This window comes from Eschrichtius robustus, chromosome 6 (assembly GCF_028021215.1).
Source record: "Eschrichtius robustus isolate mEscRob2 chromosome 6, mEscRob2.pri, whole genome shotgun sequence".
Lineage (NCBI taxonomy): Eukaryota > Metazoa > Chordata > Mammalia > Artiodactyla > Eschrichtiidae > Eschrichtius > Eschrichtius robustus.
The window spans coordinates 107,147,132-107,163,869 of record NC_090829.1 but is presented as its reverse complement, the minus strand read 5'-3'; the positions used below and the strand labels follow the sequence as shown (position 1 = coordinate 107,163,869).

Genomic DNA, 16,738 nt, shown 5'->3' with positions numbered 1-16,738 from the left:
ATGACAAGTAAAGATGGAAAAAATAACCACTACTGCCACCAAAATACTCTGCTCAAGGAATGAGGGAGTACACCTTACAGCTGTTAGCACTGGTCAGCATGTTTTGCATATTTACATATACCAAGTATTTCCAAACAGCCTTGTGTTTGTTTTAAAATCCCACACAGAGATGTCTGGTAAAGCTGTCACTGTGAAAGGGTTATTTTCTTGGTCATGTTTGCAAAACTGCTTTCAAAATTCTGTATATACAACATAAGAGACAGAAGAGTCACTGTCATTACCCACGTTATAGAGAAATCTGGACTAGTCCATTTACCCATCAGACAACGGTCAGAGTGAAACACCCACATTCTAAGGCAAAAAAAAAAACCACCTGGTTGGTTGAAGCCAATTTTTTATTATTACTTTTGCTTCAATACAAAACAAAAGACAAAACATCACCCAGTGATCCTTGGTTAGTCCCGAACCCACCAAAGTGTGATTTTCTTAGTTACTGCTGACTCTCATCTTTGATTTAGGAGTTGAGATTTTTTTATGAAAAATGCTAACACTGGATGGATTTCTCATATAGCCATTTTCTTTTGGAAACATAAAGCTCCACAAAACCACACATAGCCCATTTGAAAAAGATTAGGGAACTTCCAGCAGAAGGAATGGGGTAGTTTAAAGCTATATTTTCCTTTTAGCAAGATCCACAAGAAAAGGATAGAGTGTTGTGCTTAAAGGGGAACAGATTTTGTATTTTTTGGCAAGATATTAAATCCTCTGTTGCTATATTTGGCTTTCTGCAAATAGTCTTTCGTACAAGTGCAAAGCAAAGATCAATGCTGGTGTTCTTCATTCAGCCACAGCCAAACTTGGTATGAAAAGTAAAACGGGCTTAAGTGTTGTTTCAAGAGATTCTAGTTCATTTATTGATCAACAGCATTCTAGAGTCTAGGTACCTACTTTACACATTAAATGTATCAAAACATGTTTGCTTTCCATAATAGTTTTTCCCCTGCTTAACTGATAACAGATGTAAGGATTCAATCTGGACAGAAATGTAAAAGCTTTACCAATGTAGTCAATGTAGTCATATATGGATATTTAGTCAAATGTGTATAAGCAGGTCAAATGAGATGCTTGGAGACTTAGGACATCACAGGATGGGCATATATTCCCAAAAAAGGAAGCAAAACAATTAAATGGTAGTTGATTGTCCCCAGAGAAAACACACTTCAGCTAGGAAGAATCTGTACCAGATGTCCTGCTCACCACCCCCCTGAGTGCCTGTCTGACATAAAGACAACATAACCCTTTGGATTCGAAGACACTATAATAACCACATAAATGTTTGAAATAGCAACAAGAATTTCCTTTATATGCAATTATTTAAGTGACTGTAGATGAATCCTACACAGATGACCATTGCAAACATAGAACACGCCTTGCTAGTTCCAGTGATATAGTAAACCCTCTTAGATTAAAAGGCTGATAAAAATTAACTGAAATCTAATAGTAATTGTGGTAGGTTGAATAATGCCCACTCAAAATGTTCACTTCCTAACCCCCAGAACCTGTGAATATGTTACCTTACATTTAAGGACTTTTTAAAAATTAAGAACCTTGAGATGGAGAGATTATCCAACGCAATTACAAAGGTCCTTAAAACTTGTAAAAGAGAGGGTCAGAGTGATCCCATGTGAGAAGGATTTGACCAGCCGTTGTTGGCTTTGACGATGGAGGAAGGAAGGAGGCCATTAGCCACGGACTCTAGAAGCTGGAAACACCAAAGGAACAGATTCTCCCTTATATCCAGAAAGAATGCAGCTGACAGTTTGATTATAGCCCACCGAGACGGGTGCTGGATATTTGATTTATAGAGCCATAAGATCGTAAATTTGTGTTGTTTTTAGCCATTAAGATTGTGGTAACTTTTTACAGCAACATAGAAAACTCATTACACTTGTCTAGTCTAAATACGGCAGACAGTTGAGAAGGCTGTGCCACATTATTTCACCTGTGATGATGAAGGTCTACTAATCGAAATGCTGATTTCCAGGCTTTGCATTTTCACATTACAAATTCATTTAATAAGAAAATAGAAGGCCCCTGTAGAGAAACTCCAGCTTCCTTTAAAAATAAGGTCTTGGACTTCTCCTTTCCAGGTGCACTTCTTCAATGTCAATGAATTGTCAGGAAAGTTTTGTTTGTTCTTCCACACTACTTACAGAAGCTCCACATCAACAAATGTAAAAGCAAAACAACAAAGTACACCTCTCCCAAAGAGTTAATTGATAACTTCAGAAGCGTTGTGCTAAAAAATTCACAAGCCTCATAGCGCATTTCACTTGCTCTTCTATTATAAACACTTGTTTTGTAACCATACAATCCTCACTATGACATATAAATCCCTTGGCTGTAGAAATTAACCTCATTAAGAAAAACTAAGGTGGTTTAATTTCTAAAGATATTTGCTTAATTGAATAAGAAGAAAAGAGAGAGCTTTAGTTAATTGTCAAGAAATGCAGACAAAACCAAATTGCTACATTAAAATATAAACATTAAGTTCACATTAAGTTATTTATTGAAAAAATTGAAGTTGACATTTGTTTTTATTACAAAGTCCTCCATCATCTCATATCATCAACATATAGTTATGAGACCTGCATTTGAAGAGTGAATAGAAATACAAAAATGTCTCTTCCTCCAACCCCATGAAAAACAACAACAAAAAATATGATTTTATAATTAGCTTGTGAAGCGAAAAGTTTTATGAATTACATATATTTTGTAAATTAAGAATGACAACAGAGCTAAGATTAGTTAATTTCTCTTTCTGGACATGTAAAATGAAGATAGCATAAAATTGCCCACAAAACTAATAAATCTGGAATTTTTTTGTATTTCAGGGTTGTAAGATAACATTTATATTACAAGTTTTCGGTTCACTTAATCAAGTGACAAATATAAAGTTCACCATACTATGTATTTTTTTTTTATAAAAGCTTTCACCTTATCTAGATTTATGTGATGAAAACAAATTGAATCTATGTTTTCCCTTTCAATATATGCACTTTAAAATACAAAGAATTCACATGAAGAGCCTTCCCCATATTGCATATCCAGAAAAATGTATGGAATAGTAATTTTAAATCAGATACAATATCCAAGATTGTAAATAGTCTAAGAAATGAAATCAAGTGTGTAAATAATCATTAATTTTTGCCCTAGCCACAGCATAGAAAAAAATGTACACCTCTATCAGTATCTCTTATCAGTAAGAGATATCATTAGAAAACTTCACATCTTATGCATATACCAAAAAAAACTAATGAAAGAATCTTGTATTCTAAAAGAGTTATTCTTAGGGCAAAATTTAGTAGTCCAGAAATTGTTAACAAGGAAGCTAATCGATGATAACGTGGCATTTTCTACGTGTCATTGTTTATTTACACAAAAGAATTGGTAAATTACACTTAACTCAATTATCATTTCTTGAAACTTTAAAAGAAGATTTAGATAATTGTATTGGATCAAATGAATTGGCATTTTCAAGAGAACATTAGTTTGATCAATTATCTGAAACTATAAAAATATTTTTCAAACAGACAAAAAAACACAATGGACAATAAAAGGAATAAGAAAATTATGATATTTTAACTATAATGACTATTTCTATACTTTGGAAAGTGTATAGAGGGAAATTCCCAGCGAGCACTAAAAGAAAAAAACCCACTGAAGATTCTGAAAGTCTGTTCTGTGCCCAATCTCCATGACCAAGTTACCAATTAATTAACTTTTTTAAAAAAATTAATTAACATTTTGAAGCTATTAGAACTGAGGTTCCCTTGCAGGCCTCACCTGTTCCCCACTTTCCATTTGTGTGTAGTTTACATATCCTTCTTCAACATACATTATTTTTTTTTAATTTTATTGAAGTATAGTTGATTTACAATATTGTGTTAATTTCTGTGGTACAGCAAAGTGACTCAGTTATACATATATATATTCTTTTTCATGTTCTTTTCCATTATGGTTTATCACAGGATATTGAATATACTTCCCAGTGCTATACAGTAGGACCTTGTTGTTTATCCACTCTATATATACTAGTTTGCATCTGCTAATCCCAAACTCCCAATCCTTCCTCCTCCCACCCTACCTCTCCCTTGGCAACCACAACTCTGTTCTCTATGTCTGTGAGTCTGTTTCTTCAACATATATTATTAAACTAAATTTTTACCCTGATTTTTCTAAAATGACTTAAATAATAGTTTTAATGTTTAATAATAGATTTAAAGGATTCTAGGGCCATGTTTTTAGAGAATACATTTTAATTTCTCTCTCAAACCACCTTAAATTTTTTGAAAGATATGTCTTTTATCCTGAAGGAGGAAAAAAAAACAACTGAGTCCTTAGGGTCCTGTACATTAAAATTGGCAGGCTGATTTCAGTCTTGGTCTCATAGTTTCAGCTTTTCTGCTGTCCTGTCTGCTGTGAAGATGCTCAATCACAGGAATTTTAACAGCCATCGATGCCCCTTTGTAACCACAATGGCTCAAGTGAACCCTTTCCATCTTCAATAACTGACACAGTGTCAACATCTGCTTCCAATGAAGTTGTTTCTTTTTTTCTCAAGTAGACTAAGTCTGCTGACTGAGATCATAAAGGGTTGGGGTTTTTTTCCTCCTCTTTTCATGCAGAACGTTTTTTCCACCATATTTTGCAATTTTTTCTCCAAGTCAAGTAAAAAAAAAATGGGATAACTTCAAAAGAGATGTTTTTATTCTAGGTGCTAAGGAAGCCCAAAATATAATGAAAAAATTAAAACTTTGGTGATTTCATGAAAATGTCACTTTAATTTTGGGGACAATAATACACGGGGTCCTGGATGAATAAAAGTTTGGAACATGTAAGAAAACTCAGAGTTGGGTCTACATACCACTAAAAGGTTAATTTATTTTCCTTCATAAACAGCACACTAAAATAGAGATAATTTAGAAATTTACATTTTATCTTCAACATCTAGTAGAAGGCAAAGATTCTCTTGCAACAATTTCTTACAGAAAAGCACAGTCATATCTATTTGATTGCTACAGAAATGGGTGTGGAAAGTAAACAGAAGTGATGTTTGGGAGCTCAATTTTATGACTCACTCAGCTGATAGGTATTTGTGGTATCTGTCATTTATTGAATGTCTACTATGAGCCAGATGATTGAGTATATATATATGATTTCCAGCCTGCCAGTTAGGTATTATTATCCCACTTTACTCATGAGATAAATAAATGAAGCACCAAAACACACATCTAATTATGGCTAAACCGGAACAGAAAATGACCTAATGTCCAAGCCAATGTTTTTGGGTTTTTTTTCATTAATTCATTCTGCTTCTCTATTTATCCTCTAGTCGATCTGTAACATAAATACTAGCCTTTTCTACCTCTTAGTACCATTGTCCCATTGACTTAATTTGGCAAACATTACATAACCAAGGGACACTCAGTAAGGGATAGAATGCAGTTTCTAAAAATATAGTTTCGATTGCCATTTGTATAATGAATAACGAGCTCCTCAAGGGCACAGTTTATGCCCGTGCCTAGAATTTTTTTTTAAAAAAAGGTTTTTACAACATTGAAGAAATTAATTTCTCAATTATTTGCAAACCACTTGTTATCATTTGCAAAATGTAGAGCAATATCGGCCATTTTTGCTTAAAATAGTGATGTAAATAACTTTAAGAGGAAAGAGAGAGGAAAAAAGCTAAAGGGGAAAGTTAGGAGGGGACGGTTAACCTTAAGACGAAGCATTGATTTTTACATTTAGAGGTGCTTTTCAAATAAACAGTGAGGAACCAAATAACCTGTAAAGATCTACCTAATCACTATTTTGTTGTTTCTTAGTTCATGATAGTTTAGTGGTTGAAGCATAGATTCGATGGCAAATCAATGAGATGATTTTCTAGGGTCTAGCTCACAGATCTTTAGAAAGCTTGAATAAAGGCTAATTTATAAAATAACCAAAGGTGGAGTGGTTCCAAATGAAATTGGGGAGGGAGATGGTAGCCCTCAATAAAGCAGTCTGGAAGCCTCCAAAATTAACAGTATCATTTTGGTGCGAGAAAACCAACCCAGAGAGTGACAGCATTTTAAACTTAAACTCAGAATCATGCTAAATTACAACTCATCCTCTTTTATGACTTTGGTGATAACAGTAATATGATTATAGCAATGGGATGTGAGACAATTACAGAGACAGGCACTCATCTTTTTTGACTCACATTTTGATCCACTCCTTGTATATGCAAGGATCCAGTCCCTGCGATGTGCCAGCGACACCTGGGCCTGTTCTCAATGGGGGATCTCACTCACAAATCTCTCCTGTGTACAGCAGAATTCAGATCCCCAACTTTTCTTGGGTCCTCAGAGCCAAGGAATGTTTTATCAGATAGTTACCAGGAGTGACACAGGGCAGAGTGTCACCCTAATTTCAGGGTGAAGCTATCTAATTGTCAGCTCTCTCGCCTTAAATTCAATTCAGTGGAGAGTAAGGAAACGGGCAGAAAGTCAATACGTTTCTTCTCATAACTGGGAAAATCCAATTGAACGATCTGAATGAGTTGGAGTACAACCCTGTTCTAAGAGAAACTGCAAAGGAAGTTAACAGGTTCCAAGGGAAGAGGAGGAAAATAAATATCCCCAGTGAGTCATCCCATGGGAGCTACTGAACACTGGTCTTTGAGAATTCAGGAGGACACAAAGTAAAACAAATTTTATAGATTCATTCAACCTTGTGCTACACAGATTTAGGCAAATTACAGATAATTGTATCAAATCAAATTGTAGATCAAAATGTAGATAATTTAACCAAGCCACTCCCTAGAAATCTAAGTTCATATCATTAGTAAGTGGAAGATTCCTTACGTTTGGACCTCACATTAGGTTAAATGTGCATACTGTGTTAAGAGGAGTCTGGTTAAGAAGCAATATAGTGATGAAAATACAAGAGAGTGTATAGATTTATAACTCATAAGATGCACCAGGAAAGAAGGCTATGGCATAAAAATAGAGTTAAGGGAAATATTTGAAAATTATCTGTGAGAACTCTGCCTAGCTAAGCAGAGACTATGTTGTTCTTATATCTAAAATGTTCACACATATGAGATACACTATTTAAGATGGAAAATGTATTTCACTAAACATTTAATTTCACATGGGTGAGGACAGGGATGGGAAAAATTTGAGAAACGTTTTTAACAATCTAAAACTTCTATATAATACTACCTTTTTAATATGAGCCATCTCTGGAAGCAAATGAAAGAAAGAATGGACTTTACATTGAAAGTCCTTAAAATACCAATAACCGCTACCTTTATAAACCTAATCTTTTCCTAATAGCATTTTAATGATAATCCCAACTTTTTCTTATTTAGATCCTGAGGGCCATGTCAAGTTGAATCCTGAGTCCTCAGTAATAAATTTCAAATAATAAGTTGTCAATTTATTAACCTAATTTCAGTAATTGTAGTATAAATCCCAATTTAAATTTATCTTGCCCCCATTTTTTATTAAAAAGAACTAAATCAACTAAAACCAGAGTTAAACAGACAAAAAAGACGCAAAAACTGATTTAAAATATTACATATGCAATACATTATTTTTCAATTTAAAATGATGGGTAACACTCTCAGGAACAGCCATTGAATTAAAGGCTTTGTGATGCGTCTAGTACCTTCCCAAATATTATCCCTTCAAACTATCTTCAGGAAAAAAAAATTCACTTAAAATATGGCAAAAAATTGCCATGAATGAATAATTATAAACAAGAAAAATAAGTCACTGGCACTCAAAGTTAGCATGATTAAATGTGTTCTTTTTCCAGTAGTTGGATATAAATTCTGGTTCCATTTTTCAAAGTCAGATGGACAAGAAAGATAATTATATACTCTAGGCAAACTCTCCATCTGATTGAAAGTTTATGCCAACTTTCTTCTCAGTCAACCTCCAAGCAGACTTTGGGAGAAATCAAAGTAATGAAATAGCCTTTCTTTAGTGTGATCATTAAAAAACTTCCTTTTCAAGCTTTACATATAACTCAGAGCTAAGTGAGCTAGCATGGAATTAAATCTTCACTGAGATTTAATGTAAAACAATACCATATTGGCTTGGCTATGGTGCTACTTTTGTAAAAAGGAGAAACTATCAAACATTTGAGGTAACCTAGAAAGCACAGAGCGTATCACAGACATCTTAAAGCCAAGCATTTTAAACATTTTTGCCAGTGCTTCTCTGAGAGCAAGTTCTTTAAACAGAACTTAACAATTTTTACAATATTAAAAAAAAAAACACATCCCTCAAAAATAGCCCATCGATGCTAAATCAAACTTTCTGTATTTTTACAAAAATAGATGCACATAGAGCTACAAAATTTTATTCCTGAAAGAATGATCATTTTTTTGTGGTTCATCTTTTCCTGACAAGGTGGTTGGTTCAAAAAGAAAAAAAAAAAAAAAAACTCAAAAAAAGTGTCGAACTGAAACAAAAATTAAACCATGTATTGTTAAAAGCAAGACAAAAAATAAAAGAGAGTTGCACAGTTGGCAAAGGCTCAGATGAGGGAAAAAATAAACAAAAATGCTTTTCTTCAATGTCTATGACCCACTCTGCTTTCTCAAGAAAAGGCTCCAAACCAAAGCCAGCTGGATAACACTTCCTCTTTTCCTTCCATGTCTACTGTGTCCCACTGCAGAATGACAAACCCTGGCAGCATCTTTTCCCAGTGGGCCCACGGATTCACGCTTCAATCTAACTTGCTAATACTGTGTGTTTCAGTACCATGGTGAGTCCTTACTCTTGTCTTGATGCTGTAGACCTAGAAAAGGTGACAATGAGAAATAGAAAAGAATCAATATACGTAGCACTCAAAAATGGGCATAATCTACAATGCACTATGTATAGAAACCAAAAAGACAATTGAGCTTACAATTTTCAAAAAGCCAACCAACACAGTATGTGACAAAAAAAACTCTAGAGCGGTGTTATTTGCATGGTACACATTCTTTACTATGGTTTTATCTTACTAGAGTAGGTGTGAATAATAAATAAAATAATATAAATGAAGATTTCTTCCTTCTAATCCCAAAAGGAACTGATATGGGGGAAAATGATATAACCTGTCTTTGGGCATTTAGGCAGCGCTTCAGTTCATACTTTTCAGCAATCATCAAATGACAGTTTTGGACTAAGGTAGTGGCTAAATTTACTGATTTTTATTGCCTTTTCTTTCAGAAACTATTTAAGATGGCTTATAAAAATCCATATCTCAAAGCCAGAAAATGAAATTTACAGATAAGTTTAAAAATTGGAGTACAAAAGGAAAATATGTGAACACGTATGAATTCCAACTCAAAGCTAGAATGATTAGGATGAAGTATATCAAAGAGGAAACAGAAAATATGACTCTGATTTGGTTCTAATGTAGTCAATTGACTAATTTCTGATGTGGGCAATTAGCACACCTTCTTCAGCTTACACTCACTTGAATCACTTTATTTTTGTCCTGAGGCATAATTGTTTGGAAGAGTGAAGACTCCAAATAATGGTTGCTCTTAAGTTGTTTAAAACCAAATACCTAAACATGAAGAGAAGGCTATTAAATAAGTGAGTAGAAATGCAGTGTGACTGCTGTTATGTGGGTGCTAGGATCCCAGGCTGTCTTCTTGATTTTTTAACCTAAACCTGTTTTAAGTCTGGGCTGGATGTCAGAAATTGAATGGTTAAATGAGCCAGTATGGTTTTCAATGTAACTGTCACTAAAACAGCTGTAGTGATTTCATTGCTTGTCCTTCAACTTGTTAAAGAACTTTATAAAACAATGTGTGTCATTATAAAGCAGATACAATTAGTCAGTCATTGATAGGAGACATTAAGACAATCTACAAAACAGATTATGTAAAGGGAGGAAGAACAAATAAAAGGAGTCAGAGAAGCACCTCATAGAAACACAAGGCACAATCTCTGGTTTATAGCGTTTGTATCCTGGGAAAAAGCAGCGCTTCTAGAATGCCAAAAGATTAGCTCCATCTTAAGTTTTTTCTCATGTATACTAGCATTATGTTTAGATACAGAGTCAATAGTTTTCCTTTCCCATTTCAAAAGAAGAAGAGAAGGATAAAGAGAAGCAGGAAGAAGAAATAAAAGGATCTGGGATGTACCAATTCATTCTAAGTTTGCTTTATTCATTTTCAAATAATTTTGTGGTCAGAATAATTTGCAACCTGACAAAGTCTCCGTTGGGTGACTTTTATAATCTAAACCACCTTAACTGACAATCTGCTGACTGCATAAATATTTTTTTCATTATTAAAACGTCTCATCTTCTGTATGACTCAGTATTTTCCACACTTGAAGACTACATCAATCTATAGAATGTCAGCACTGCAAGTCATGAATAGTGTTGGAATCATCAAGTGGTTTGAGTGTCTTTTTTTCTTCTTAAATAAAAGCAATCCTTAGTTTGCCTTGCAAAGACAGATGACTCCCTCAAAAGCATGTTAGCCTTTTTCTGTGGACAAGGATTACATTACTTAACAGAGCCCTAAATATTCTAACCAGAATAACTGGTTGGAATAACTTTCATTATAACTTCGTCTCTTCAATTGTTTTGTTTCTAAAACTTTGCATTACTCCAAAGCAAACCTTAAAAAAAATCAATTCATCTACGCCCTGAAACATATTAAATAGCTAATGTTGTCCTTTTGGCTTAGCTTCTTCTTAGTGATGGGACATATATAAAATTTTTACTTTGATTACTAGGTATCTATACCTGTAAATTTCAAAATAGGTGTAAGTAAAGCACAAGAAAATGAACAACCACAGGCAAAAGACCCTACTACTAGTAAGTTGTAACAGGAAAGCAGGACTATGATCTTTCTTGTTAAACACTTGTTGAAGGAAGATCAGAATATTTAAGAATCAGCCAGTACACTTAGTTTTCCAAGTAAGGGTGAAAGGGGACAAAGTCATTAACCCATGATCCTTATGTGGTCTATATATATCTTTAATCCATGATCCTTACATGATCTACAGTTACTTGGGGTTTCCCCAAATTTTCTTACCAGAACACAAAATCAACTCTGCTATTATTTTGTTCCTATTCAGGCTTTTTTTTTGCCTTCTCAATTCCTCAACTCAAACCTATATGCAATTAGTTTATAACACATTCTGAAATCTGCCCACTGGCTAGCTGAAATCACCCATGTTTTTCTCTTGATGTTAGTAACTCAGTTTTAGTTTTATTGTTTAGTCTGTGAGACTTTCCATGAAAGGAAAATAAACATCATAACAATAATGTTAGCAAACACTTTCTTAGGGCTGAATATGCCAGACATTGTGCTGCTTTATGTGAAATATCTCATTTAATGCTTCCAACCATGCTAAATATATATATATATATATATATATATATCCATTTTACAAATGAGAAAACTGAGAGTAAGAGAGGTTATGTTAACTATTAAGTGGTAGAGCCAGGACTGAAAATAGGTGGTCTGATATCGGAGACAATGGTCTTAACCACAATGAATATGGCTCCCCTTATGTGGACTATATTGTCTGTAGGCTGTGACACTAGCCTATACTCCTGCAACTCCCTGAGTCAAAATCCTTTCATTAAATTAATTCGAAGAAAAGTCAATACATTTTTTAAACACCTTTATTGGAGTATAATTGCTTTACAATGGTGTGTTAGTTTCTGCTTTATTCCTTTTTGCACTGTTTAGAAACACCCTGATTTAACAGAACTGATACCAGTGTTAACAAAATAGCTCTCCTATTGTGTTTTTTTAAACTATACATTTGAAAAGCTTTACCCAAGACACAGCAAATGATTACACAGTAGTTAGTTTGTTATACTTCAGATGAAGACTACTCCAATCGTGTAATGGACATGTTTTATTAACTGATGTGTTTTTTTGATATGTGTCTTTAATATAACCACTCCTCCCTGCCCCCCACAGACCTCCCCAGTGTGAACACTGAAGACATAGGGTGGCCATTTGACTCATGAGGTGGTTGTCAGAAATGGGACCAAAGAACAAAGACATCACATTGTTGGCTTCAGAGTTTGAGTCTGGGATGGAGTTAGGAGAAAAGCCTGAAAGGAAATGCAAGCCCACAGACCCGGTTCCTCCCTTCAGTTCCAACACCACCACCGCAATCTGACCACCAAAAGAAAAGGGAAAAAAAACCCAGACCCAGGAATAGAACAAAGGAAGGACGAACATAAGAAAGAAATATAGAATAATTAGTAGCAGGAGAGAAGTCTTGGTCGCAGAAGATCATAATAGGACTTCCCTTTAAAATTTGAAGAATCTGACTATATATCAAGGCATCATAACTCATTTTCTAGCTGAGATTTTTGGGAGGCTGTTGCTTCACAGATTCATCTCTTGCAAAAGGCTCTGGGAATAAGGAAGTAGAGATGGCGGCAGGGTGTGTCTAAGCATAGAAAGCCTAGAAACTTCCCCCTCCCTAGTTTCCTTCAACTCCAACGTGTCTGATGAAAAGATCTTAAAGTTCCCATGGGCCCCTGCAACAATGATACAGAAGTTAGTTCAGAGAGATTTCTGGCAGGCCTGCTACTACATTCCATAGTAGTGGGTACCCCATGGAAGAAGATGTGGGTATCCCATGGCAGAAGATGTGGGTACCCCATGGCAGAAGAAATGGCACGAGCCACCCCAGCTGAGCACCTTGGAGGGATGATCACCAATATTAGGAAGCTGAACTCGAAGTAATTAGTCACTGTTGGGGGAGCACAGTATGGAGAATGCACAGAGAAACAGTGGGGGGAGGGGAGAAGCTTGCAAACAAAGGCCAAGATAGGAATGAAATGACACGGCCAAGAGCAGAGAGCAACCTCTCAATCAACAATGTTCACAATGTGACAAACAACGTGATGCAATGTGAAGCAATCCCTAGGGAGAGCGTGAGGGAAGCATCTGAGAAGAGGTTTCAACTCTAAGTGGGACAGTGTTTTAAAAAACTGAGCAATGAAGATATCATTGGGCTGGACTATGAATACTCAGAATTGATGAAATTACTGTACAGCACAGGGAACTATATTCAATATCCTATGATAAACCATAATGGAAAAGAATATGAGAAACAATGTATAAAAAACATATGTATAACTGAATCATTTTGCTGTACAGCAGAAATTAACACAACACTGTAAATCAGCTATACTTGAATAAAGTAAATTAAAAAAAATTTGATGAAGTTAAATTTTCTGTTATGTGGCAGAAATAAATAATAAATTGGCTTACTGAAAATGTTACACTCCAGCACACCTGAGTTTTAGGGACTATGTGATTATCAGAGTCATATCCACTAGAAAAGCATATCCTACTTCTAAGGAGGCATAATCACTTGACAACATCATTGACTATTGCTCATAAGTAAGTTGAATATGCTTCCAATTAATTTTATTGCTGGAGATAAAAGAAGTAATGTGGTAACCATGCACTGGTGAACATGCTGTTGATAAAAAGAGAAGAAGAAAAATAGGAACATAAAACCTGGATGTGCAGGTAGAATATTTTATGACTGAAAAGTAAAGAAAATACTTAAATGAACTTTTCATTTCATAGATATTAAGAGTCTAGAAAACCCTTGTGGATCAGAATGCTTGCTATTAGACTAAAAGAAGCTGGTAGCTTATTTCTACATTAAAAAAAAAATGAATCCCTGCTTCATCTTTGCTTTAATAAAGAAAAGCTATAATTATTACAAATATAAATATATACAACACTGTATTGGATGCTATATCAAAATATCCAACCTTCACCAACAACCTGACATCTAACACTGACATACTGTCAAATGATCACAAACTATGTGATGTGAGAGACAGTCATATTATCTTCTCCTACTTTATAAAATTATCACTGCTAATGATCATACAACTGCATTTGTTTGTCTGAGGCCCGGAGCAATCAGTTTAAATGTTAGTTAAGAATTTCTAAATAAGATCTACATGGGGGTAACACCTTAACACTAATGAAGGGAAAAAAAATAAGAGTGAGGGCTATCCAATTTGGGAACTATGATTTCATTTCAGGTGAATATCAAGATAGATCATGTTTACTCACCATGGAGACCTCCCTTTATTTGTTTTTAAAACATCTTTGTTTTTTTAAACTTTAAAACATCATAGATTTCTTGTTTAAAAATCAAGTTACAAAGTATTTCAAAAGTAAAAGTTCTACATAATGTACCCTGTCATCACACAACTTGCTGAGTATACTTCAGATGTACATGCATACACCTCTGTTTATCCTGTGCTACAACATGCTTATTTCACCAGCAATATTATCTTGGAAAACCATTTCATGTCAGTATATGTAGATCAACCCTTTTGAAGGGCTACACAATATTCATTCTTCCCTATACCATAAATTACCCAGTACTCTATAGATATGCATCATTTGGATACACACACACGTGTGTAAAAATATATTTGTTACTTATGTGAATATTTTGGTAGATAAGGAAAATTCCTGAAAATATGTTTGTATAATTGCTGAACCCAAGCATATACCCACATTTATGCTTACATATTTCATCGTGAGGGGTGTGTTTCAGAAAGTTTGTACCAATATTCATATTTTTACTATTATTTTCATTATTATAGATTAAAAGTATCTAATCATTTCGATTTACATTTCTTTCAATATTAATGAAGCTGAACATTATTGAGATTATGGCATTTCTTCCTCTGTGTTTTATCTTTGGCCTATTTTCTACGCTTTTAAGAAAGTAATTTCCTCATTGATCTCTAAATGCTTTTTGTATATTAGGTATATTAGCATTTTTTCTCATGTATTGTATTTTTGGCCAATTTGATGAGCACTAAGTACCTCCATACTTAGTACTTAAATTTTGGACAATAATTCTTTTAAAAGTCATCACAAACAAGATGCATTCTTGAACCAGACCAAGGATTAAATTTATTATGACACTTAAATTACAATTATTCACTTATCACTACAACTTTTACATACTAAAACAATAATAAAAGATACCTAACTATGACCGAGTAATAACTGATTAGCAGAGGGAGGGTTTTCAGTGTATAGAGACATTTTCTCGGGGTACATTTAGAATTGGCTTAAAATCTCCACACTGTCAGAAACAATGAGGTGAAAACTGTCTGAACCTGCCGAAATATCTTTAATTCAGATTCAAAAGAGGAGTAGAAGAACTTTAAAGCTCTCTGAACCTGACGTTACCGGTAGACCATAATTTACTGCATTATTGTAAGAAGCATGGCACCCACACACCTGCGGCCAACATTGCAGGTGACTAGCAGTTCAGTGCCCAGGTGTTTCCCACTGCTCCTGGCCCAGGTGGCAAGCCCCCTTAGTCTGTCTGCCCTCTCAGACCTCTCCTCCCTCCGAAACCACAAACTCATGCACAGACTCTCCAGCCTTTGCCTTTAGCGATATCCACTACCTCAGACTTGTGCACTTTAAATGCCCAGCTGGAAGGGAAATTGGCAAGTACTTTAAGCATAAGAATATGGAATTACAAACCTGGACCAGCCATTCTAAAACCGACCTTTTGGACAAATATATAATATAAATCACAGAGTTAGGTAGTTTTTGATCACAGCAGCAATTTACCACGTTCAAAATGTCAGTGTCAGTGTGATAACCTCTTGGCTGAGAGAAGCTGGGGACCAGGAGGTGCAATATGGCATGAAGACACCTCTCACCAAGTTAGTGACCTCAATTTCAAAGCAGATAAAAAGTAACTTTGAAGACAGAGACAAAGAATAAAGCAAAAAAGGAATGGGGAAGAGTGAAATGAAATACCCTCTGTGATTTCTTCTACAGACTTTCTCCGAGAACTGGAGAAGAGCAAGACCAGAAAAACGCCTGGATCACTTATTGTAACTGAAACCACAAGTTAAAATACTCTCAAGAGATTCTAACCATCCAGACATCTGCTGGATAACAAATACAGCCAAACATGCATCTTTAAAGAGGTTTCTAGGTTATGCAGTGACAGCTTTACGATCCAGAAAATAGATAATCCAACCAAAGGAAGAGCTAATCTGGATCCACTGCTTACCCATAAAACCTTAATTAGGGACACAACACCAATACAGCAAACATTCTACCTGAAACTATGAGTTAGTTAAGAACTCTAAAATTTTAAAACTTACTTCAGAACTGCAGAAATACAATGTAATTTTTATGCCCATTTAGTTTAAGTAATCAATCTTCCCATTAAATCAAAACATATTGGAAAATATTCAGTAAGAATGAGACATGGTGTATATAGATCAATTCTACACTGACATCAGTAATTTTTCATCTCACTTCTATGTGACACGAATACAAGCTCACTCTCTGACATTATCCAGAAACGTCTGTCCAATCCAAGCAAACATAAATAGGGCTTCAATGATTGTGAAGATGCTAGATGTCACCTGATACTGCTCAAACAAGGCAGCTATGAAAATAAGCATTATAACACATGCTTGTGGTCAACAAAAATTAAACGCCCAGTTTATCAGGCTGTAACCAAACAAAAAACGGCATATTTTGCTTCTCATCGGTCTCTTGCAAGACTTTTTTTGGTCATCTTTTTGCCAAGGAATTCAGAACATGTTGGCCACAGACAACTGTTTGTGAAACCTTGTGTTGTTGATAAATAGAACAATAAGAGAAGAGTTAGACAGCCAG

General features: G+C 34.9%; 1 protein-coding gene and 1 pseudogene across 3 annotated transcripts in view; both read right to left on the bottom strand.

The window, feature by feature from the left end:
- Positions 1 to 445: 445 nt before the first annotated feature.
- LOC137765812 (uncharacterized) lies at positions 446 to 2,392 on the bottom strand (annotated as a pseudogene).
- Positions 2,393 to 2,551: 159 nt separating this feature from the next.
- Positions 2,552 to 16,738, bottom strand: part of VGLL3 (vestigial like family member 3) — a 47,741-nt gene continuing 33,554 nt past the window's right edge. For all 3 annotated transcript variants that reach the window (XM_068546906.1, XM_068546907.1, XM_068546908.1), the window contains exon 4: positions 2,552 to 8,856. In XM_068546906.1, coding sequence (XP_068403007.1) covers positions 8,813 to 8,856 — 44 coding nt within the window. In that variant the 3' untranslated portion in view covers positions 2,552 to 8,812. The remainder of the gene's footprint in view (positions 8,857 to 16,738) is intronic.